General features: G+C 34.6%; 1 protein-coding gene across 9 annotated transcripts in view; it reads left to right on the top strand.

Annotated features, from left to right (window-relative positions):
- Positions 1-26,734, top strand: part of LOC106662796 — a 371,911-nt gene that overhangs the window by 262,662 nt on the left and 82,515 nt on the right. For all 9 annotated transcript variants that reach the window (XM_024230097.1, XM_024230053.1, XM_024230212.1 and 6 more), the window contains one exon: positions 2,796-2,941. In XM_024230097.1, the coding sequence (XP_024085865.1) occupies positions 2,796-2,941 (146 nt within the window). The remainder of the gene's footprint in view (positions 1-2,795; positions 2,942-26,734) is intronic.

The raw sequence follows: 26,734 nt of genomic DNA, 5'->3' as shown, positions 1-26,734 counted from the left end.
TTGTAATAGTCGGTAGTTTTATGTGAACTTAAATCAATTAGAATCTACTGTATCAATTATCATTTTGCAAAAAAGGAAATATTTAATACAATATAATATCAGAAAATGAAATTACCGGAATGTTCTCTTCAAACTAAAGCAATTCGACCCTCTCCATTATTCCTAATTGTAAAATCCAGCTAGCTGATTGTTGCTTAAACGTAATGGTGATATGTGCTCGCAGACAGTCTGATTCAGTCCGGCGTCCCACAAGGACTCATTTTTAGCCCCATCCTTTATGCTATTTATATTACTGATTTTTCTATACATTTTAACACTATCTTTACAATCTACGTGACTGATACTGAAATTTTGTTTTTTTAAGACGAATCATATCCAAGTAACCTCCAACATGCAAGAACACATTGACCTTAACAGAATCAGCGGTCCTGCCCTCATCTCACCATCAAGGACTTACAACTTACACTCAAGTACACTCAGGATTATTCCTTGACAGCAGACCGTTGTGGAAGAAACTTAACATTTTAACTTTCTGGACTTCTAACTTTTTCTAACTTTGTGGATGATACCGCAATTTTATCTACTAACTCTAATCCTACCCAAACCACATTCGATACCCAGAAGTATTATGAACTCATCAAAAAATGTCGCAAAATGTGGAAAATAAAACTTTACGAGGACAAATGGATTTGGTAAATACTTATGTATATACCTTGATAGCAATCTGACATGGAATGACCAAACAAAATTTAAGCGACAAGACCATTGCGAAACGGTGTCCCACAAGGGAGCATTCTTGGTCCAATCTTATATCCCATTTATACTGCTGACATCATTACCACTCACTTAGATGATATTGCAATTTTCTCTTCTATCCCAAACCCTATTCAAGCAGACTTCAGCATTCAAGAACACATTGAGCTTATCCAAAACCGAGAAGACATGGAAGACAAGACCGAATGAGAAAAATTGTACATAGCTGCAGTGCTTAGAGGGAACATCTCCAGTTCCTGGTATCCACCACAATAAAAATGAAAAAAAAATACTGTCCCACTGTACGTCAAGAACAAGCATGTACCGACTTCCACTCGAGTCAGATTATTATGATTATACCTAGAAAGCAGACTGACATGGAATCCTCACACAAGACTAAGAGACAATAACTTACAGAAGTACTGTACAGAACTTACTTGTAATAACTTACAACTACGAAACATGTTTAAGTTATACATTATTCAAACTAGTTTCACAGCAGACTGACGTTGAACAAATTTAAAATACACCCTATCAAGTCCTACCCATGCTCGAACTAATCGAAGAACGGACAAAATTGAGAAAATTAAACTGAACGTGGCCAAATACAGTCAAATTAGTTGACGATAAAAAATTACATTCCACGACTGGCAAGGAAAATTGACCTAAACAACTACGAAGGCTTTTAGGGTCGAAATCAAAAATGACTGTAAATAAAAACTACTTTGTGGTACCACATGCACTGTCTAACAAACATCCTCAGTTGAAAGTTCACCCAGCTACTTACTATATTTTTAACTGCATTATCCCCTGACCAGGATCATAATTTTATCAATTTTAACTCTCCATGTCGCCTCGAACGACAATGGCTCAGAGACTTCCTCGCGCTCTCTATTTCAGATTTCAGTGCCAATGTTGGTTGTCCTCTCATAACACGTGTCCTTTGAGTGCAAAGATGGCTTACAAAATTTGTAAGAAATAAGTTATGCATATGATACCGATAAATAAAAAAAAGGAAAGACGTACTCACGTTTTAAAATTCTGTTAATACTGGTCATTGTTGATTAACTGGATTTAGCGGAGAGTTATCTAGTCAGGTTTAACAAGCGTGATATTCAGGTTTAACCTGCCCGTATAATTTTTCGTCTATTCCTTTATATTTTAAAGTACAAGTGTAATGTCAACTCTAGAGTTTAGTTTTATCCCTTAATCTGATTCTCTCAAGATGGTAATCTTCCAAACTGGAACGAATTTAGTATGCATAGGATATTAAGTTTAGCTCCTTCTGCAGTCTTCATACACCCTCAATTTGTATAAGGTTAAAGATTGTTGTTTGTTTTATCGTTGTTTTGGGACGAATTAAGTAAGAGATTGTCATATAATTTTATTTAATATCGCTTGATTATTTATTTATTAAGAGAATTACTTTGATCAAACTGGTAGTAAAATTCCACTGTTTTTCCATTCTAAATCCCCATTTTTGGCGTTATCTAGTAGGGCAGTAGATAAAAAGTTCAAACTAGGGTTTTATTCGCGTTTCCTTATAGTGACTTTTTCATAGTGGTGTTTTTGCAGTTAAAGATAGATTTCCCCACATTATACGCGGCTAGTTGGTGCTTTTTGCATTGTATGCTGCAGCTACTACTCAGCAGATTTATAGAAACTCTTAAAATGTTCCTATACGGTGAAAAAAAAACGTATTTATCTTTTAATTGTTTTTCATTGTCTGGCTTCTGAGGTTTAGCTTAAAAGTAGAGTTTGTATAAACAGCAATAACTATATAATCATTATTTTTTAAGGACCTTATGTGTTTATATATTAGCTAGGGAATGATGCTGATTGTTGACATATAGATGATTTTTTTTTGGGGGGGGGGGGTGAGAGCGAAAATTCCTGGAGCGACGGTGGTAATGGAACCAGCGAATGCGGAGTCTACTACGTCTATTGCTTCTTTTGTGTATAGTAGTTTTGCATTACTTATACATTACCTGATTTTATTTTGTATTTAATTTATATTTAAATGATTTCTTTTTGTTTTTTAGATGTCCGATGATGACCGTATGTCATTGACTACGGCCGTCTCGGACGACGACGACGGCGAATCTGTGCACGCCTCGCCTTACAGAGCAAAGCAGACTGGTACTGCAGCTGCTTCTTTCAACTGTACTGGAGCCGTCCGCAAAGCCGGGTAAGCAGAAAATGTTTTCAAAACGTTTAATTAAAAAAGAAAACGGCCGGGTTTGTTGCCAAAAAGGGGAGGAATGCCCTTGGAAAAGAAGTTTCACGACGAACAATACACTATTCATGGGCTGGGATGTCAGTCTTGGACTTTCTGCCTGGTGAGGGACGAAATGGTAATTTATTCAAGTTGTCGAAGACTGACATTTTATTTTCTTCCAATCCGGTTTTTAATTAAAAAAAAGAAAATTATACAAATTGTTACTTAGTTTTACAGTATGTCCAAATAAAGTGTTAATTTAAAAAAAATTCTTATATAGAAAAATAGTCCGCTATTATCACACTATTAGCCAATTCTATATAGCTAAAAATATATATTTACATTTATGGTACTACATTTGTTTATAATAAGGAATTTCCATTCTATTATATTATTTTATAAAGAGGAACCCAATTTTCCAAAGAATCGCATACCTACATCAGTTATCAAAACATACGATAACAATAAGAATAGAACAGCCTGACGGATAATTAACTCCTCTGATGAGAAACAGAAACGGAATTACCTTACAAAACTACCAGACATGTTTAATCGTGAAATTTTTCCAGCACTGTAAAAATTTGAATCCGAATGGCAAATACATCAGTATGGTCCCAGTATGTACACAACGACATGAACAGAGTTTTTTTTAATGTAAAAACAACTTTTAAAATTACTTTTTCCCTTGGTGGAAGAAAGGTTTCTTTTATTTGTTTTTGCGAATAGAACCCCTCGCTGTATCCCGAGCCCCTTTCTGCTCCAGTTGTCACAAATGTTCCTGAAAATTCAGTTCACATGCGATACATCCTATCATTACAATCATGATAACGAATCAAAATCATAATACTGATTATGTCCAAGATTGATTTTACGATAATTCTTATAAATATAACTGGTTTGTGCGGTTGGAATTGGTGGTTGGTAAAATATGATTATGTATCAATTAATGCAGTATTTATTTTAATAGCTTTGGTTCAGAAAAATCTATTAACATAAAAAATCACTAAAATAGATTCGCCAATTTATTCTATGGTGCCGTGTCATTTTAAGCATTTGTCGATTTTTTTTGTAATTTTTTAACCGTGAAATATATATTTTTTCGACCTTGCACGGTCCAAATCAATTTGAGACGTTCTAAGCCCCTGTCCGCCTGTATTAATCCCGGTCGTGATTGCTTCTCCGTTCAAGTTGGAGAGAATGCGTGCGATAATATTCCCAAGTCAACGGGACTTCACTCCCCTCGTCCAATCAGCTTGTGCCCTACCATGACAATGAGAATTCCGAAAGAATCTCAAAAATTGGAAAAGTTCATGTTTACACAATGGCATCCTATTCGTAGAAAAAATGTCTTTTTATGTCATAATTTTTTTGTTCCGTTTGAAAATATTATGGCATTATGGCAGCATTGATTGTACTTTGTGCCTGTTTACAAAAGTAATATTTTGATTAAAGTCTAGAACTTAATTTAAGTAAAAATCTGGGCGTGCCACTATCTAATACTACATTGATCACTTTATTTGTATCTAAAACCTCCTAATTATATATAAATAGATGGGAACTATTTAATGATATTACGGTAACAACAAATTGTACAAATAGAATTAACTGTTAGAAGCATGTGTTATAAAAAAAGGGTATATATTTTTAAAACTAAAAGGATTATATGCATCATTTTATAATAATTATTACAGAATACTTATGCCAACATTTAAAATAAACAGTGCACATTTTGATGGCTGTATTGAACCTACTATAACATAGTTATATTTGAAAGAGCCATAAACCCAAGTGTCGATATTTTTATGTTTTTGGTTGAATTGATGAATGTAAACTTTATGTTCTAGTAATGTTAAATTAGATAGGGGTTATGATACAGCCATATTCACGAAACCCTGTTCACTTTTACATTTACTTGAAAAGTTTGCGGACATGCTTTCTTTACTGAGCATTATTCTGTACCAAAATCAAAAGAAAACTTTTTAGAAAATTTATCTATCTGAGTCAACGAACCTAGCGGACTATCAAACAACAAAAAGTTCCGGGTTCTGCTCCGGAAGCTTTCGGGTTGAACCGAGGTAATGAAGTTACTTCATTGCTGACCTTTGATCGCTTTTATTAGCTCCAGTAGATTTTGGTATTGAAGTTCTAGTAAAATACTCTCTACTGATCTTGAGGAACTTATCACGTAAAAAAATTATCGATAAATTCTGTATAGAAAATCATTTATCTAAACATTAATATAGTTATAACTTAAAAATCTTCTTAACAATGAAATCTCCTCTAGTTAAAAACCACTTGACTTCCCTTTGCCCTTTTATCTTAAGCTAGGCTCGAATGGGTTTTGAACGGAGGGTCCGTTGAGTGCTTCTTTTTACCTGTCAAGCCGCTCTCAGGACGTGTCACTCTTATCAACGAAAGATCTGCCATCAGTGAAAGATACTCCATCATTGTAGTGGGTCCATCTTTCTTAAAAGCCGGCTGAAAAACAAGAATAACAAATTCGATCGGGAACAGGAAAACAACCCTGTATCTCGCGCTGATTCAGTTGTAATGCTTTTCCAGCAGGTCATTTGTTAAATTAAAATCGTTTACTCTCAGCAATCACCGCTCAGAGCTAGATTGAGTGTAATTTTTCACATTTTCCGCGCTAGAAGACAAATTCATTAATCTTTGCACTTTGTGTACATAATATTTATATTTTTTAAATAAGATGCGAGAAGATATTCTTTAATGTTTTCTTTTTCGAATCGTTTAGATGGTCAATTTAAACGTGGCTTAGAAGCTGACTTCACGGGTTCGTTTAGAGATAGCTTGTCAACAATGGTTCCTGTTTTTGTGTGAAATTTTTAGCTGTTCTATTTTATCTGGATGTTTTCGTTAATTATGCTTCTCTCTCTCTCTCACCCTTGAACACGCCCAACCATCTTAGCCTATTAAAACATTAGACGTTAATCTATTTAAACGAAGTTGTTGCATCTCACAATGATAAAACAATTATTGGTAGAAAAATAGTTCATCTATAAAACACGAGGAGTCACAACACTTTGCAATATTTTTTGTTATATTCATGTTCATTTAAAAGTCATGTGCTATGAGAGGATTCGAACCCAGATCCGCTAGCGAGACAAATACGTGTAATCTTATTTAAAATCCCCTAACCACTATGTTCCTAATATTTTGGTATATTTATATTTTTTTCAGAACAAAATTTTGTCCTGCAAAAAATATAGTTAACTTATTAAGGCTTATTGTAGAATAAGCAGTAAATTTTATGACAGTTTTCAATAACAATTTATGCTCCTGTCGTTCGTTTTACAGTAGGCAGTAAATTTTATGACAGTTTTCAATAACAATTTATGTTCCTGTCATTAAACACCGTAATGTACTGTATCCATCATATCCACCACGTCTACTATTCACATTTTCTTTCTTAATGCTTTTTTCTACGGCGGATATTACCGAGCATTTCCTGGGCTTAACTTTTAACCATAACCTCAGATGGGCTTTTCACTTTCTTGCAGCAGTCAACAGTCAACAGTTTCGATATGACTCAAACACGTTTCGGCATTACGCCATCTTTAGTGAGGAACTGTTGCACAAGTTGCGAAATATGCTGATCCATTTTAGCTAAGCCGGGATGATCAGATCCAATTTCGGTCAATGTCTTCGGGACAATGTCGAAAACAGTTTTCATTCGTTGCACCAATCTCAAACTTTTTTATAAAAGTAAAATAAACCAATTATATCTCTCATCATTGCTTGAATTTCCACAAAACTGCCGTGCTAAGAATTAGCAAACCCCACTTCCTAATATCCTCAGTATTCTATCCTATACCATTTGAAATCTTATGGGCAATATGCGACGATGAAACATATTTGTTTCATGTGTTGTATATGTATTAAAGTAAGTGGTGTTGTTTTGTTCACAAGTGGATGAACAAATGTTAAACTGTATCTCGTTTTTGAGAGATTATGCTAAAGAGCAAACCGACAAACTGGCAGTTATAGGAAACGTTATAGAACCTTAACGAAGTCAACTCCAAAAGCCGATATTTAACATAACATGAGGAGAAGTGGACAGATTCTAGCGATAAACCTATGTTTAAAGAACTCTCTACCACTCAGAAACATACTGATACGACTGACTCAGTGAACTGATCGAGCTCCATTTCTGGCATCTGAGAAAAAATCTACACAAAATAGATATAACCATGAACCCATTTGAACATTGCGCAATAACGAGGAAGTAACTGTCACTCATTCGAATGTCAGGCTATTGTGTAATGGATGTAACTATAAAATACTACTAGGTTACTAGATTACGGAGAAGATTCACGAAAAATAACTGCTGAAATCAATAACTTTTTGTTCTAAAAAGAAGAATAGTGTCAACTTAAGCACAATAAGAACTAAGAAAATACAATAATACAAAGTCTGGCCTACTATAATAGTGAGAGGGAGAATGAATGAATATCGTTTTATTTAAAAAATGTATGCAGCGAAAAAAGAAAGAGAGTGAAAGCGAGTGAGATAGTAACATAGAGGACGAGAGAGATGTGTGTTTATGTGAGAGGAGGACAGATAAAATGTTAAGAAAGACAGTGTCTAACAAATAAAGATAGTTCGAAAGAAGTGGCAGGGGAGAGAGAGAAAAAAACATAAAGTGGACGAGAAAGATGAGTGTTTATGTGAGAGGAGGACGGATAAAATGTTAAGAAAGAAAGTCCTAACAAATGAAGAGTGTACAAGAGAAGCGACAAAGATAGATAGATAGATAGATAGAGATAGAGAGAGAGAGAGAGAGAGAGAGAGAGAGAGGAGAGAGAGAGAGAGAGAGAGAGAGAGAGAGAGAAGCAGATCGATAAAAAGAGCAAGAAAGGTGTTTGTTTCATCGAGAGTAGGTGATAGACTAAAATGTTAAGAACAAAAGTGAATTATAAATAATGAGATTAAAACTAAGTAATAAGTGAATATCTAGGTACAAAACTTTAAGATCGACACTAGAAGATGGTGAAGAAAAAAATAAAAGTGTTCGAAACTCAGACAAGCAGAAACGAGAAACAATAAGAAGGCTCAAATACAATGGCAGACCATTCGGATCCTGGACTAAATCCAATGAATTTGGGCATAAAATGTCAGGTTTAAAAGGTTTTGAGTTATTAAAAAATCTAAAATCAAATAAAAAGAGAACGATAATAAGAGAGAGAGAGAGAGAGAGAGAGAGAGAGAGAGAGAGAGAGCGAGAGAAAGACTTTATTCAATTGATGATGAGTGTCTAATGCTCGAAATCTACATAGTTATAAACAACGAAACTTGTAAGAACCATCGTTCACAAAAAGTGAATGTCTAAATAGGTAAAATTCGTTAAGACCTACATTAGAAGATCAACAAGAAAGGAATAAAAGGGCTGAAAAGAAACTAAGACTTGGAGAAATGAGAAGAAGTAAGAAGAACCAAATTTATAAATAAGAATGCTGGACTACCTCCAAACAAGTTGGACATAATAAATGAGTGAAGTTGACTTAATTAAACCATTTAACTTAAGTTTAATGGTTTCCTAAGGTGACGCAATCTAGAGACAATAAACCAATATCACACGTACTCTTCCAAAACGTGAAATACTGACTCAATAGTGCGATAATTGCCCTCAAAACTTCATCGTTAATGTACTAACTTAGATCGTGTACGGCAAATTTAAATTCACAGATAATATTGAAAACTTGTAAGTTTGCTGGAATAACGTTTTAAAGCAAGGGGGAAAAGTAGATTTGTCTTTCCTAGGTCTGTGGTTATAAATTAGGGTAGACTCGTACCATCCGCCCGGGTTACCTCGTAAAGCGAAACACGTATCGGCTGTATCCCCTTTCATTATACAGAGGAACGCGGACGGCGAAAAATCTCGTTTATTTGTAACAAGAGCGAATAACCTCGGATGAAGCCGGTATCGATCGAAATGCGAACCCGGTTGTCTTGCAGGTGCTGGAAGACAACGAGGATTGGGTCCGTCACGTTAACTGCTGTCCATCAGTCATGATGATGACATGCTGTCCGAATTCGGCGACGTATGCTCTTCTTTGAGACAAATGTAACCTCCCACAAGGGACAACTTCCAAAACATGCTGATCTATGACCGAGTTGACCTGTCCTTTTTAATCTTTCAACCTTTGAATATCGTTATTCAAAGAATGGTTTACTTTAAAACATGGCTATGGTTATAGTTATTTAAGCTTTACATGTTATCTATTTTAAAACTGCTTTATCAAAACGAGAGCTATATATTTGTTAATACAAACAACTCAACGTTTTTAAAAGTTAACTTCTTTATCTATTAAATATTTTTATTGATTAGTAAATATACTTTAAAACACCTTTTTCCCTTACATGTCCTACGTATGACAACAAACTGTTGAGAGCTGTGATATTAAATTAAACGTTTCTGCTGTGATCACACCTGCGATTGGATCAAGTCTAATTAGCATGAAACATGCATTGATCTCCTTACACTAACAACATTAATATGCCACAATTAAATAATTAATGGTGTAATTAATATATAATTAATTAATTTAGAAAGGATTTTCAATATATATTATATTTGTTGTAAGTATATTTTAAGTATATGTATATATTTTTTTAAACGTTGATTGTTCGTTGCATTGTAAAAATGTTTTCTTTTATTATAAAAATCTAATCTATAATGAGAAAATAAAACGTTTTACCTTTATTTTTGGTTCAAATTAGTATAAAGAAATTCGGTTGTTAAAATAATTTTATTTTGCCTATCTTCGCTGGGTTGATCATAGTTTCGCATTTTGTCATAATCAAGTGGTAGGTCAACCCCGTGGAATAGGCAGATCAAAATGAACAAAAACGATCAAATTTCAGATGCTTCACCACACAGAATATCTCAAAATGCTGTAAATAAAGTATTTTTTAAAACAAACGTCGAAAACGAGTTAGGAGATTTAGGCTGGATCGAGAGGTTGGTTTTTTGGAAGCAGAAAGGAATCAGTTCTTTGACAAAAAGAATGTTATTCGACTGAAGACCTTTGATTGGAAATATTCGCTGGATTTTGGATGGCTTGATGGAAACCCACAGTTTGGTTTTGGCGGTAAATGTCCAAGTTTCATATTAACTTGTACCTCATGAGTCTTGTGTGCGGATTCCTCTTCAGTCTGCTGTCTAGCTATAGTCCTAAGTTTCTAATATGAGTGAAAGTCGGTAGCTCCTTGGCGTTGATGTACGGTAGAGGACAAAAAGTTTTTTTTTTTTTAATTTAAATGTTCATCTTTGAAGCTCAAGGTGAACTTCTAGGATGTTGGAGGTTCCTTGGATAGGGTCAGCATCATCCGATAAGTGATTATGATAGTGTTGGAATGCATAGGATAATCATGAGTATAAATGGTATACAGGATGGGGCCAAGAATGTTCCCATGTGAGACGCCGGCTTCTATCGGTCTAATATCAGAGTACTCGTTGCCAACCTTAATTTGAAGCAGCAGTCAGTTGAATACAATTCCAGTGTACGATATTAAGGAGTAGGTAGAAAGCATTAAAGTTTACACTGGGTGCCTCAGAGCCAGTCTTATCCAGAAAGGAAGAAAATAAAAAGATTCAGGAAAATAAAGTATGCTTATGTAAACAAAACAACTAGGAGTAGCAAAAAGTTGTTAAAATCATTAATAGAAATATATTTGGAAATCATTGGATCTGGAAAATTTAATTACATTTGTTTACTGGGAGTGATCAAACATGACAAGTATTTCGACTAACCAATTATGCCAGGTAGAACAAAACAACGCAGTTTTACGAAGAGTATCATATAAAAATTCCAGAAAGCACCCTTTATAAAATGCATTAGATAAAACGAATGCCAAAGGGTACGTGGTTAAGTTGGCTGACTTAACTAGCTGGGCGTGGTTAAAAGGTTTCTATTAAGTACAGGATTTCTTGGCATTTGTAAGTTATAAACCTGTTTCTCTGTTGAACCTTTTTTGTCCCTGCTTTCTTCTTCCTTTATGCACACGCATGTAAAGTTCAACAATAAAAATTAACTAAACGTTACGAAAAACAACTAACTTGACAAAACTAGATCCAATGTACTTAACAACTACAAAAATGAGAAGTTAAAAATTAATACATTCCTATTAGCTAAAAATTTTGATTACTTATCATAACACAAAGCAAAAGTGAGGTGTAATAAAAGTTTGAATGGGTATATATACGCCCAAAATTATATTTTTATAAGTCACATGCAAATTCAAATAAATTATTGTAATTTTTTATTTAATTGTAGCAGATATTTATGTTATACATATTAATATTTCAAGTATGGATATAGAGGTAAATGTAAGGCTTACGTGATGCGGATTCGCAGATTCTCACTTTGCTCTTTTCACACGTCCGTCCAGGCACATAAAATTTTACGACTTCCGTCCTGAGGGGGAGATTTAGATTAAACGGCGTGACGTCAAGGAATGGAAATTGTCCGTATCACGGTAATGGCTTTTCGCCGTGTATGAAAGGAAAAGTGTTTTTTTTTGTTAGAAAACCGGGCAAATTCGGCGAAAAATGAATCCAATTAGTGGAACGAAGACGGAGGCCGTTAATGTCAAGTTATTTTCACGTGGAAATCGAGGGCAAGATTAATGAAACCACCGTCGGAAGCTGCTCAAAAGTAATTTGCAGGGAAAGAAGCTGTCCTCTGCAAAAAGAAAAGGGCCACCGTGAAAAATCAAAAACTCCTCTGATTTTTTTCGTCCTAACGAGCTTCTTCTAGATTTTCTTTTTTTCAAATGCAAGAAAACGATCCGTCAGCAATAGCGTCAATTTATTGGGTATCGTTTTTGAGAAAACACGAGAGTTGAAGATAAATTTATCAAATCTCTTTTAATGATTATGCTATTTTTCCTTTGGATTGCAGATAAACCAAATCTTGGCAAAAGCACAACATCTATTTATAATGTTGGATTCTATGAAAAATACAAACAAATTTGCTCCAAGCTGAATCGCCCTTTTAAGAGCTACATCCAGAGCATCCTATTAATCGTAATAATTTGAGGAAAATTTCCAGAGTTGTTTTTCGATAGCATGAGTAATTAATTTAATATTAATTAAGTTGATAAATAAATTTGATAATTTCGTTTTTCCGAAAAACAATGTTTGGACGTAGTTTTTGGGAAATTATTTGTGATCGATTGACTCAAATTAAACATAGTTTGCACGGTAGAATTAAGCGTTAAAAACCATTCAAAAAAATGCATATCAATTTACGTTTATTACGTTGTTTTTTCTCAAAAACGCCCCAATAAAAATAGGGATAACTAGAAGTATACATAAATACAGTCAAATACAAAACCTTTTCTATTGTAATTATGATCTTAAAAATGCTACGACCTATCTGAAGTCAGAATCTAATTTCTATTATAAAATATAACATTCAATAGAAAATCCATATATGTCTAGATGTCATAATTGACCATATTAATTATTTCAATTAATTATTCTCATTATCTAAGATCTTGGTTGAGATGAAAAAGCTAGTGTCATGAGCGAGATTCGAACCCAAGACTTAAATAAAAAGAATAATTAATTGAAATAATGAATATCGTCAATTTTGACCACTAAACATATCGGATTATAATAATTAAAGAAGTAATCACTTCGCTTGCATAACCCGGTGACCACATCACAGTCGCTGAGAATCGAATCTTGATTATGCGACAATTGAAAATGACATAAAGAGGGAAAATTCTAAAGTTTGTAGGTTGAGATGAGGAGTTGATGTCTGAGTGGGTCGAAGTCACTATAGCTCAAGTGGTTAGAGCAGCGGCGTGTTTAGCCGAAGGTCGCCGGTTCGAATCCCGCTCGTGCTAGCTTTTTCACCTCAACCAAGACCTTAGACGAAATAAAATAATTAATTGAAATATAATGAATATATAATTTAACAGAAAGTATTTTTAAAATAATTACTTATTGCTCATTTACACATTCCTACAGTTACCTTGTGACCAGTAATTGTTCCTTCGACGTTACAGAACTGCCAATAGGTTCTTGCTTTGTTTAAAAACATACTTCAAAGGCTGTTTTACGCTCGGATCGCAAGCTTTTACGACAAAGGAAATATATCCGCTTTTCAAACTTTCCCTTTTATTCGAAAATGCAATAAATAACAAATTGTTAGGCGACTGAAAAAATTCTGTCCTTAAAAATGCTTTGAAGTTCTAAATATTCGCGTTATAGTTGAACAAACCGTTGTAAACGTTTTTCGATGTTGAGATATCCGACAAAGCTGGCGGATTTTATGTCTTGGGACATCACCGTTTTCCAAAACATCCCACTTCGGCAGTTGTTGGTTTTAGAAGCTTAGTAAAAGTGTTAGCTTTGTCGCCCTATTGTGTTCCTTTTCCAGGTGTTCCTAATGTGAAGGGGGGGGTAAAAACACGCTGCTCATTTTAAAAGCGTTACGTAGGAAAAAAAGAAATATCCTCAGGTCGCAGTAACACGCTCTACTTTAATAAGCGTGGATAAAATCGGCAAATCTTGCGGCACAAGCAATGAATACTAAACTCATGACCTAGCGTGTTCAAGTTAAACGTAAATTATGAAAACAATTATATGAAATAAATAACCTTTGCATGTTTGATTTATCCTTTCTGGAAAAGGTTTTTTATTGAACTATTTTCAACTTTTCATTGTACTTCTATTCATTAAAACTTTCCTCGTGAACTACTCACAAAGTTATATTATCCTGTTTTTCTGAAGTACTAAATTTGTATAAGTCTTTTCTTCTTTTTCTCTTTTCCATTTGTTTACCAAAACTGTGTTTTATCAAATGAAACCAAAACCGATTTATATGATATTATTATTATTCTTAAACCAACACGCCAGGGAATCTGACTCGAGGCGATATTAGGAACATACTAGAGATCAAATTTCTAATGGTTCTTCTTGTAATCTGATCAAGTTTAAAGTAACAATCCACCCTAGTAACACGTTTATTCCGAAAGTCCACCCGTCCTTCTTTTACCATCCAAAACAATTACATCACAACGTAATAATTTCGATGGTTTTCTACATGATGGCATCTTGATATTACTTATTCCATAATAATTGTAAATAGATAATTCATGGTTTGTCATAGGAAGTATATACCGATGTTCAACTTCATTTCACAGGTCATTTCAGACCACAACGTATTCAAAACATTCAACTAATCAATGGTTTCTACTTACACTTGCACACCTAAATACAGTCTTGACAATATGCAAGCCATTTTGGTCAAGCGAAGGAGTAAGTCCATCTTCAAAAGCACAACTGAAGTTTTGGCCATGCCAATATTAGACAGTAGCCGTAGAAGGACATTTCTTTCAACAGTCAGAACTTTGTACGTGATTGTCGGACAAGATAACTTTTTTATGTCATATTGGGTGATATTCCATTCAGTTCATGGAACACATCGAAGATTCAGTAAATTGGCGCCGGAGAGACCGCTTGTAACTAACCTGATGTGAGTCAGTTTCCTTCGATGTCAGTCATGCCATAGATAATCTAGGTCAGTGTTGCCCAACATTTTTTTATAGCATGTCCCGCTTAGACTTTTTACAAGTCCGTTGAGTCTTTATAGGATGTTGTGAAGAATGTTTCCGGGATCATATAGCCAGGCCCCATTTCAAATAATGGGTGCCTGATTTTATTAATTATAGTTTTATGCCCGAATTGATCCAATTTAATTGCTTTTGGAGCCTAAATGAGCTTTTCCTAGCGTCTCCTTGTATGAATATTTCCAGTGGAGGTAGGTTTAGCCGAGTTTTTGTAGGGGTTGTTGTCATTGCCCCTGTAATACATAGGTTTGCTAGACTTTGTATACAGCCTAATGTTTGAGATTATAATAATCTATAGCTGTAATGTTAAAGTCCACAGTGAATCGATTTTAAACTTTTTGGGAACATTGCAATAGAATAAGTGATAAAACACAGTAAGCAATTTTTTTTAAAACACCGAAACCATGTTATGCATTATATGAAATATGAAAGTTAATAAATTATTTGATCTGGAACTCATCTTGTGATGTTCTTTAATTTTTAGAATAAGTTGTACTCCTTTACGACCATTATAAAGAGACTACGATCAAACGTGATAAGATCGCAGCAGTAAGCATCAGTTGCTGGACGCTGAAGAGTTTGTTGGAGCATGACATATGAGATTCAAATCCAAAATACTTTTAGAAAGAGTTCTGGTAGATCGAAATGATACTTTGTCGAAAAAAATAGTTGACGTTTCACATTTTAATAGGTTAATTGTTGACAAATATTTACCGGACATTAATTAATACACAGGTAAAGTAAAAAACTAGTAAATTTCAATGAAATTCGCAGATCTGATACAACCTAATTTTCTCGTAAAGGGAAAAAACTCCCAAAGATTTGGTTGAAATTTCCAAATTTAACAAAATATCAGATAAAATGCATTTTTTCTTATGTAAATTATAACATTAGAAAGTAATACGATTCTCGGAATGTATTTCTTTCTATTTATTTTCCATCACCTGATAAATAAGTTATATTAGTCTGCAATAGCAAAATACTAATTAATGTTATTCCATGTGAATATTGCGATGTTCTGTTCAGTAGGAAAATCATCACTTGCATTTATCTCAATTATCTACTTTTATGCGATTAAATAGGTTTTTCTAATTATGAGGCTCTGGCTTATAAATTTCATTGAACATTAAAATTATGTACAAAAATATAGGGACCATAAAATGTGCAGTATTGTATTTATAAAAAAATCGAAACGCCACATCTTATTTTCAATTCATTGTTTATAGATTTGGAGTAATTTGTAGAGGTGTTGGTATGGAAAAGCCAGTATTGGTAACAGATTATATAAGCCTATAAGATTACATTTGTTGTATTTAATTTTTATTGAAATTTTAATTTTACGTTTTTTCTTTTTCATAAAAACGCGAATAGCTCATATCTACCTCCATATTAATATTTATGCTACATTTACCTTAAGATTTAAAAAAACATTCGTTTGATATAATTCTAGAGAAAACTAAATTAACTATAACTTGATAATTTAATATACATATTAATTATTTGTCTCTTTAATAAAATATATTTAATTATGAAAAAGCAAGACTTTATAAGGATTTTAAGTAACAATAATTTAAATTACTACAGCGATGACGATAAGCCTTACTTGAAAATAACATACCGACTGTGACTATTAAGGGATATTGAAAAATAGCACGAAATGCTTGAGGATCAAAATAACCCGGGGTCCGACAAATAAATCCAGGTATTTCATGACAGCTATATTCGATTATTTTTCAACTAAATGACGAATGAGAATTTCGGCACATAGTTGACTAAAAATCTAAACGGGTTATTTTCAAAATTGCCTTGTTGAAACTCAGAATGCCCCTCTGTGAGGGTGTAGGCCTCACGTTGGGAACCACTGCCGAACCACTTCTCCCTTATTAATTTTGCGTTTTTATCGTTCATAGTCTAATTTCCAGAACTATGTTATTTCCATTCATTTCAATTCATTGTTCTAAAATTAGTAACTTACAACTGAAGATCTTGAGGCGGTCAAGATTCTGGAGACACCAAGATAACATCATTCAGTTTTTATAAGAATTTTCAGATCAAAATACCAGATAAAGCAGATTGGGAGAAAGGCATCTTACCGTCTAAATCTGCTATGTAGTTGGTATTATGGATCAAGACGAGATATCTATGCGGAAAACCAAGGAATAAAATTCATATAAGCCTTGAACACCGTGCCAGGAAAAAATTATTACCTACAATCAGGTGCAATCTGCCGACACGAATAAGCGATTGGGAAGTTCTTCGGATCAAATATCACTCGTGATTAACGATTTTCATGACAGTGTTCAAGTGAATACCAGACCTTATCCGATTTCAAGGGATTATAATCATCCGCACATAAACGACGTAAAAAACATTTTGTATATTAGAGTTTACTAGAGAACTAATGTTAGTCTTTATCCATCCGATGACAAACTTATAGAACTATTCTTCTGAATGTACCAAAAAGTTTGAAACATTAAAACGGACCTACATCCATTATATTTCGTGATCCGATTGACCAAACAACTTCTTTTACTTAATTAATTTTATGTAAGGTATTGGTTGAGATAAAAAAGTCACCGAATTCTGATTACAGACATTTGAAAAATGGCAAAAGGAGGAAAATTCGGAAGATAGCTTGAGATGTTGGTATCCGAGTGGATCTAAGTCATGACAGCTCAAGTGGTAGTGTAGCGGCTTATTTAGCCGAAGGTCGTGGGTTCGAATCCCGCTCGTGACACTGAATTTTTTATCTCAACCAATACCTTACATAAAAATTAATTAAAACCGACTTTGTACTTTAAAAATCAGAGATTAGCAAGTGAAACGACTTTTTTTCATTTCATAATGCAATGTTTTAACATTTACCGCTTTTCCCAGATGTTAAGCGTATAGAGCAAAGTTTATTTTCTATTTTACGCTTAAGTTAAAGTAATATAAAGAAAATAAAGGACGTTCTTAACTAAACACTTGATAAATCCTTGAGCTTTACAAATTGACTTTACAGTTAAAAGCTTATCGATTGGCTTAGAACTGCTTGTGCATCGATGTCGCTAGCAAGAAATGCACACACTGAATGACATAATTACAATTGAATTGTCCTTGAGGGAATGAAAATCGTCATGTTGGATTAGCATTGCTAATAACTTCCGTGTCCTAACGTACCGAATTTCGTCTAAGTTTTAAGTTCACCTACATTTGGTGAAAGGGGTAAAATACAATTTCAAAGTCGACGGTGCACGATGATAGTTTTTATCCAATTGGGCACGACGAAAAAACCTCGTTAGAACACGTTGTTCACTTGTAGTATCATGGAGCGGCTTTATTGATATTGCTTAGAGGCAGACGTGTCCTTCCTTCTACGTGAGTTGAATCCGACGGCTTTCAAACTGCCGACGATTCAACACCGCCGGAATCGTAATTAGTATAATAAATCTAATTGTACCTAATTGAGGGTAAGATAATTGGTAATTATTGCTTCCAAATCTATTGTAAACACCTCTGAAGACATTTGATCGGCCAAAGTGAACTATTGTTATACAAGCAACCGGATATGAAGGAATGGCACTTTTCATCGTTTGAGAATGGTTTTGTAATGTAATAAAATCAAGTTTTTTAACACTTTCAATTTTTCTATGCTAATGCTTGAGTTACTCAAGTCTCTTTCTCTCTTTCTATATATATACANCCTCACTCTCCTCTCTCTCTCCCTCCCTCTCTCTCCCTCCCTCTCTCTCTCTCTCACTCTCTCTCTCTCACTCACTCACTCACTCACTCACTCACTCACTCACCCTCTTCTCACACTTGGCTTCGAGATGAAAGTTAAAATTTACGAGTTCATTTGGCGGAAAGAAGGATGGAGACTTAATATAAAAATCGTTGGAAACCTTTTCTTCCGTTCAATTTCAAACGGCCTGAATATACTGAATGGCTACTCCATACCTCATGTTTCCTCATATTTTCATTCAGTTTCAGAGCCCGACGTTGGGGTATGAATATATGCATTAACTCTCTTCCAAAACATAGTATGTATAATAGGAGTCTATCCGCATACGTGAGCGCCTACATTTCGAAGGACGTGGACGTTTCCTAAGGGATAAGATATGCCGGGGATTTGTACCTTGTGTGTATCATTAGAAGGCCGAGATTCGAATTCCAGTCGCTTTTTAGATCCTTTGTTGTCAAGTCCGAAACTTGACTATCTGCCCGGGACGTAATCATACAAAGGGTGGCTGACAATGATGTCAATGATTCATGATCCAGATAGCCTATCTCCTACATCAAGGAGACTGAAGTACACCGAACTCGGCCCAATCTATTTATTCAATTTGGTTTCATTGTTCTATTGTGATTTCATAGGCGTTAAATATGAAAGTGATGAATAATAGGCTCGCTTTCAAGGCGAGCCTTTTTTTATATGATGTAAAGTAGAATTATTTGGTCGGCTGGACTAAGATACTGTTGGGAAAAGTTTGTTAGAAATTGATCCGTTCGCCTCCGTTGTCAGAGGCAATTCGGGAAGCGTCAACATAAATGTGTTTGTCCTCGCTGTATAATTAATTTTCAACTATTCTACGCCTCGGGGGAGAATAGAAACGAAAAGAATTCCAAACATGTTTAAGACACTTAATCCTTTTTTAGAGGGGAACATTAGATAAAAATGTGTGGTGATTAGTGACCGTTAGACGATGATTATTCGGAAGTCGTGAGAGCGGTCTGGTGTGACGTAGGTTTCGGAAAAAGATTTTCTTTATCGGGCCAATGTTTCGATCTGTATTGAGATCATCTTCAGGGCTCAAAGTGTTTGTTTTCTGCGTAATTGTGTCATTCTTGTGTGTCGTGTTGAGAGAAAAGGCAATAAAGATCGAAACGTTGGCTCGATAAAGAAAATCTTTTTCTGAAACCTACGACACACCAGACCGTATCTCACGATTTCCGAAAAATAAGATGAAAATCCAATTTTAAAACTACTGTAGAACTTCTTTATAAAATTATATTATAGAAACCGCCCTTTTATGCCAGCTGTTAAAAAGTAATATAACACAATTATATATTAACTCTCTTGAAAGTTGACTTAATTCTCATGAATACATTATTCATATCCTGCACATAGTGGGGGAATGGAAATCCGAAATTTTAAAATAATAATATATCATTATTGACTTAGGGCATAGTGTGTACATCCTCCGTACGTCAGTGAAAGACATCTCATTTAGCCTCCATTATTTTGTCTACACAAAATTAATAAAGTTTAACATTTCGCACAAACCAAGAGTGAGATCTGCACCCTTCTCATTGTAAAGGCGATGTAATTGTTTGGGCTGGGATTTACACTGGAGGGCCAACTTGAGCTCCATATTGTTGAAGGCAACCTCATCGCTGTTCATTATGTCCAAGAAATTATCCAGGAATACAGCCCTCAAACCAGGGATCTCATTGTCATGGATATTCGATTTCTGGATGACAATGCCAGACATCATAAAGGCCGATTTGTTCATCAACGTTTAGAAAACCTGGAAATTTCCATTTGCCCCTCTCCCATTGTCTCCAGATCCATTGAGCACATGTAGGATGCGTTGCAGAGAAGGCTTTTCGATCACCATCCGCAGCCAGTTGATCAGTTCAATGCTTGTTGGAGTCGAAAAACGAATCTAACCGTCTCTTCGGTTCTACGGGATTCGTGTCAGGGAGAACGCGTTGGCCAATTCACTATAGTAATCCCAACCTCTTCCATGTAATGGATGACAACTTGAGCTACTTGCCGTCAAGCGCATTAACACGAAGTTGTACGCAATAAATAGAGCGAATGGGACACCAGAAGACCTTTTTCCATGTACGTTAGCCGAAGATCCATTCCGTATAGGTAATCAGTTCGGTACGGTATGGACATTGATTCCAATCCGTACCATAATTGACTATAATTGCCTTTGAACAGGCTGTGAATTTCGAATGTATACAATAAAAATTTACGGCTTGATACTCAAATCACTTATGACAGTAATTAATTTGCTTTAACGTTTTGCTAACTGGATTTGATTTTTTTCTTGTTGAATGTTGGTTACAGGTTTACATTGACCGTAGGGTGTCAATGAACGGTTTTTTACATTTGTTAATGTTTCACACAGCTAAATAACCCAATATTTATCAGTTTGCTTCATTAAATTTAACCACATTTCGTATGGAATAATTTATACATAATGCTAAAAAATAATATAATAATCAAGAACGTACGAACCTTCTCAAACTCACCATTCATAAAAATTTTCGAATACATAACAGTTTGACCCACTAGATTTTTTTTTTGTTGAAAATTTATTATTTACGTGAATATGTCATTTTTTTAACGTAAAGATTTTGATACCCTGGTCTATGATATTTCATATTTCTATTTTAGTACCATAGTCAAGGGTGTGTGTGGCAAGATTTGATTAGAGGTGTATAGTGGCCTATTTAAACTGAACATTTTTGATACTCCAGTGTTTATATTAAGCAAATACTTTTCTTTATTTTTAAATTTGCTTGATCAATGTTCAACTGCGTACAGTTGTTATCTTTTCAATAGGCAGTGGTCTTCTTAATGTAGACATTTATATACGAAACTTCTAAATATCTACCCAAATATTTAACAGTCTGGCCAATATATTTCAACACATTTCTTTAGTCGAATAATGAGTTTTCAAGTGCGTAGTTATCAATGCGAATTTTTTGTCTCCTAATTACTCGGTCACGTTCTACCCCAGAAATTATTCAAGATACCCTTGAGTAAGGCATAAAATTTAAGCAGAGTGCACGGCGGGTATTCACAAGGGTTGTCTGGATCCCACTAACTAGAACAGCGGAACTGTCTAACCTGAACTGTTAATTATTAAAGTCTAAACGGGCCTGACCGGACACACAAAGAGATATTGAAACAGACACATAACTTAAATCTCGCCGATTCCTGCTTCAACCCCTATCCAGACCTGCGGCTTTCCTGAGAAGTTCTAACTTCTAATATCCGGTTGCGCCAAGTTTCGTAAACAGCTTTTTCAACTTGATCTTGTAGAGGAATATTTAAAGAGGATGATTAATAATTAAGAATGAAAAGCCAGAGGTTACAGAGTTAAAGTATACAATTTATTTGAGGCCTTAAAAATCTAAATGCAAAGGACCATGAGCGAGTGAACTACAAAAATATTTATTAGGTGGCCGTTGAATTAATTTACTTTACCTAAACGAGACGACCGGTTGAAACTTACCAAAGAAACCAATCAAACTAAAAGTAACTCTGGAATTAAAAAGTAAATAGGATTTCTCTTTAGTAATAAAATCCAAATAAAACAAAAGGAGAAGTGGATAAACTCTATCGGCGTTAGGCATAGTAAATTTATGCTAAATTAACCCTCACCAAGACTGGAGGGGCCAGACTCAGAGGAGTGATAGGTCTATTAACCGGTCATTGGCTGAGAAAACATCTACATAACATGGATGATGATGGATGATCCCATTTGCAGATTATGTAACGAGGAGGAAGAAACAGCCATCCATATCATCTTCGAATGCGAAGCAACGGCCTAGCATACAGGCAAAAAACCTAACGAATGAAACTGTATCAGCAACAGTCAATGACCTAACACTTCTGAGAAGAAGAATTGAGTCGATTGCACTGAGCTACAGAACTAGGAAGCTAAGATAAGCCAGAAGGCTGCAGTGCCTGGGGAGCACAAACCCAGCTTCTTAGATCATCACCATCGAAAATAGATGATGATATCGGATCACTTCCCGAAGAACACCAAGAATTTAAAATGAGACGTTAATGCTTCGAACGCTGCAGGAGAACTCGAGTTCGAGTCTCTCGGACAGTTAATACTATAATGTTAATTAGCGGGCAAGCTGGTATAGTCAACCTGCGGGAACGTACTAAAGATAATAAGACAGACTTTAGCGCTCACATTCAAAATTGTGCCCAACCGTGGAAACTCAAAAGGTGAACAGTTTGGCTTGAAGATTTAACATTTCTTCTTATCTACTGCTGATTAGAAATAGGCAGTGGTCTTCTTAATGTACACATGTTTGATACAAAACTGGCTAATATCAAAATATTGATAATAATTGAATAATATTTCAAATAACAGTTGACCACCAGAATTCAACACATTTTTGTCGAGTAATGAATAATTTCATAGTCATCTTTTCAATATGAATTTTTGGACACTCTAGTCTTTACAATATTTAGGACAAGTAATTAACCGAATTATAGCATTTTTGCTCACTGGATTTAACTACATTTTTTCTTATTTTATACTGGTGTACCGTGCCCTACTTATAGTAAGCATTTTTTAGACCCTAGTGTTTATATTACTTCACATAGACAATGCTCAAATAGTTAATAGTTTTTCCTACCATGTTTCACATTTTTTCTTGTTTTCTAATTCGTTTTTAAGTGCCTAGAGTTGTCGTATACTCAGAGGACAGTTTTAAAACCTACTCTTTTTCTAAAGAGTGCAGAATACCAACCGTTTGATTTGGTTTGAAAAATGTAATTAGTTATTACTAACAGTTTGATAATTTTTCAGTCAGGTAAATACCAAATATTTAATATTTTGGCTAACAAGATTTAAACATTTTTTTTTCTTGAATAAGAGGTGTACAGTACCACCCTCCACCATTAGTAATACCATACTCTTTCTAATGCTTCAAATTGCTAATCCCAAATATTTAACAGTTTGGCCTAGGAAATTTTCACGATATTTCCTGAAGCTTAACGTCCAAATAATACGAATAGTCAGAACCACTTTACAACGTTTTTCCGATTTATTCTTAATTAAACATCCATACGCTGCACCAGGATGCGAACCCATAACCGGTAGCGTGGCCAATACGTGTCGGATGTTATAATAAACCACTCGGCCACCGCAATCCACAGATTTCACCTCGTGTTTTAAAAATCGTACATTGATTACTTTGATCAATTTAATGTATATTTCTATTAATTAAACAGTTTTGATACTCTAGTATTTCTATAAGTTCAGACAGCTAAATACAAAAATATGAAACCTGGAGGACCCACTCCTTTAAAGATTTAATTTTACTAAATTTATTCTTAAAATGGTGAATGATAAAGTGAGTGCGGTGTTCAATCCTTTTTTTAAAAAATTAGTTCTTACTCGCATTAAGTTATTTTCCAACGATCCAGATTTCGAACCCTTAGCTCATCGTCAGGTTGAAGGATTTTTACTATAAAAATGATGAGCTAAGGGCTCGAAATCCCGATCGAAACAACTTAATATGAGCAAGAACTATCTTTTTTAAAAAAAGGATTAAAAATGTATTCTTGTCGATTACTGATTAAGCTTTTAGGATTAGGATCGTTTTGTGATTTTCTCAATAAGAATATATTTGCTCTTCTTTCTTTGAAAATTACTAGGCAGTTGCAATTTTTAAAATAACTTCTTTCAATTAAATTATTTGTATGTAAGGTCTTGGTTGAAATGAAAAAGTTAGTGTCACGAGCGGGATTCGAACCCACGACCTTCGGCTAAATACGCCGCTGCTCTACCACTTGAACTATCGTGACTTCGATCCACTCGGACACTAACTTCCTTCTCAACCTACAATCTTTCGAATTTTCCCTCCTTTTTGCCATTTTTCAGTGGGTTCGAATCCATCCATCAATCAGACCACTAAACATAATGGATTTTAAAATAACATTGTATCTTCCTGACTGTATATCTGATGTACATCAAAAAGATTTTGTTGTACCTGTTTTACTTAGTTTACCTTTTTTAATTTTATTTAAAATTTAACTATATCTTATATTTTTCTTTAAAAATATACTACAACAATTACAAGTATATACTAGTAAAACGAGGATGGCCACTTTTTTCATTTTTATTTATTAATTATTGCTTCTTAGTGTAGATGTTAAATATTAAGATTGTTCATTTTATTCTACAAACAGTAAAATTTCCACAAAAAATTGATCTAACAGATTTTTTTAACTTTTTTAAATAATGGTTTTTACGCATAGGTTTTGATGTGTACATTCATCCGGTTTATGATCATCAAATGCTCATCATCAGGTTGAGGGAGTTACAAACACATCTCTCGACATGAATTAGTAGGCCTCCAGTGGAAATCCGCCGCCAACGCGACGTTCCAGCGAGCTCGATTTTGAACTTGTGAAAAAACGTTTAACACCATTAAATATTATATCGATTAGGTTTCATGGTCCGATTGACCAAATAAATTCTTTTCAATCAATTAATCTTTAAGTAAGGTATTAGTCGAGATAAAAAAGTCAGTGTCACGAGCGAATTTGAAAAATGGCAAAAAGGACGGAAAATTAATAAGTTGAGGTTGAGATGGGAAGTTGGTGTCCTAGTGGATTGAAATCTCGATAGCTCAAGTGGAAGAGCAGCGGCGTATTTAGCCGAAGGTCGTGGGTTCGAATCCCGCTCGTGACACTGACTTTCTTATCTCAACCAATACTTTACTTAAAGATTAATTAATTGAAATTAAATATTGAAATTAAATAATATGATACATACTGTAAGAAGAAGAATTTTAAATTAGTAATAACTTTGAAATGTTTTTATGTATATTTGGGAGGTCTTAGAATTTGTCACGTCTGCTTAGATGCAATAAATTACTCCAAAGGATCCGTCTCTCATTTGATGCAATACCTTTCGTTGGTGTTTTCGCACTGAAACGAACAAAGTCGATCGTCCGTTCCAATCTGCCAGAAAGAGTTATTGTTGTCATTAGTTTCGCATAATCCAAATTTGCGTAAAGGAAGTATTTATAATTTTACAACTGCGCGCTGCATAATCCTGTTCTGAGATGGACGTTGTTTTCTTTTGTATTTTTTTTTTTTTTTTTTTTTTTTTTTTTTTTTTTTTTTACTACCTGATATTGAATAATGTGCACACTAATTTGAAATAGGGCGGTTTGAAAATAGAAAATTGTATTAAATGGTAATTTTTTTTCTTGAATACTGATAAGATATGTACAGTACTACCCTCCACCATTAGTAATACCATACTCATTCTAATGCTTCAAATTGCTAATCCCAAATATTTAGCAGCTTGGCCTAGGAAATTTTCACGATATTTCCTGAAGCTTAACGTCCAAATAATACGAATAGTCAGAACCACTTTACAATACGTTTTTCCGATTTATTCTTAATTAAACGTCCATATGCCACGCTAGGATGCGAACCCATAACCGGTAGCGTGGCCAATACGAGTCGGATGTTATAACCGACCACTCGGCCGCCGCAATCCACAGATTTCACCTCAGTTTTTCGTGTTTTAAAAATCGTACATTGATTACTTTGATCAATTTAATATATATTTCTATCAATTAAACAGTTTTGATACTCTAGTCGACGAATTAAAATAAATTAACAAAAAATCTTCATCCTCTTGTAGTTCTATGTTGCCTTTTAAATTTCTGCAAAGGTTCTGTGGTGAAGTTGTGGAATTTATTGGCCCTAGTGCATTCTTTCCGTATTCCAAATGACCAGGGCCGTAAATAATAGATTCCAGGCTTCCTCCCCAGCTTTTCATGATTTGTCGAGCTTTAATTGTTAGCCTCGATGGCCACCAGACCCAGTTGTGATTTGTGTTAGGGGCCGAAAAACAAAAGATGTACAGCCCTTTACCCAGGGTGTTTTCACTTAGAGAACACGGTTTACATTTCTTCCATCAGGAAAACTACTTCGTCGATTTTTCCCCACTGCGGGAAGGCGAATACTTGAGTTTCTGAGTCACTTGCGATTCACGTATGTTAAAGGATTCTTATCCTTGCAGAGGGGAATTCCATCAACAGTACAGACGACGGTAAACTCGCAGATTCCAGCCTCTCCACCCCACTGATTCCAATCGGATTTAGCCATTCCAGTAAAAATCCAGATGTCCCTTTGGCACAGCAGATTGCCGGAATGGCGTCTCAGGATTTTATTGAGACCACCAAATAACAAGGTGCCTCTCGCTGTAAAACACTTTACTCCTGACATTTCAAATTCGCCTACAATTAAATTACTTCTAGGTCATATTTCTATAAAGTTTTAATGACCTATTAGGACTAACAATGGCGCATTGATTGTTCTAAGTAAACATTTATAATCAAAAGTTGAATTATTTTACCATCTTGGCACAATACAGTGAGCTATGCATCCAA

The sequence above is a fragment of the Cimex lectularius genome, unplaced genomic scaffold (assembly GCF_000648675.2).
Source record: "Cimex lectularius strain Harlan isolate CLEC.00 unplaced genomic scaffold, Clec_2.1 scaffold73, whole genome shotgun sequence".
Lineage (NCBI taxonomy): Eukaryota > Metazoa > Arthropoda > Insecta > Hemiptera > Cimicidae > Cimex > Cimex lectularius.
This window is presented reverse-complemented; position numbering and strand designations above follow the sequence as displayed.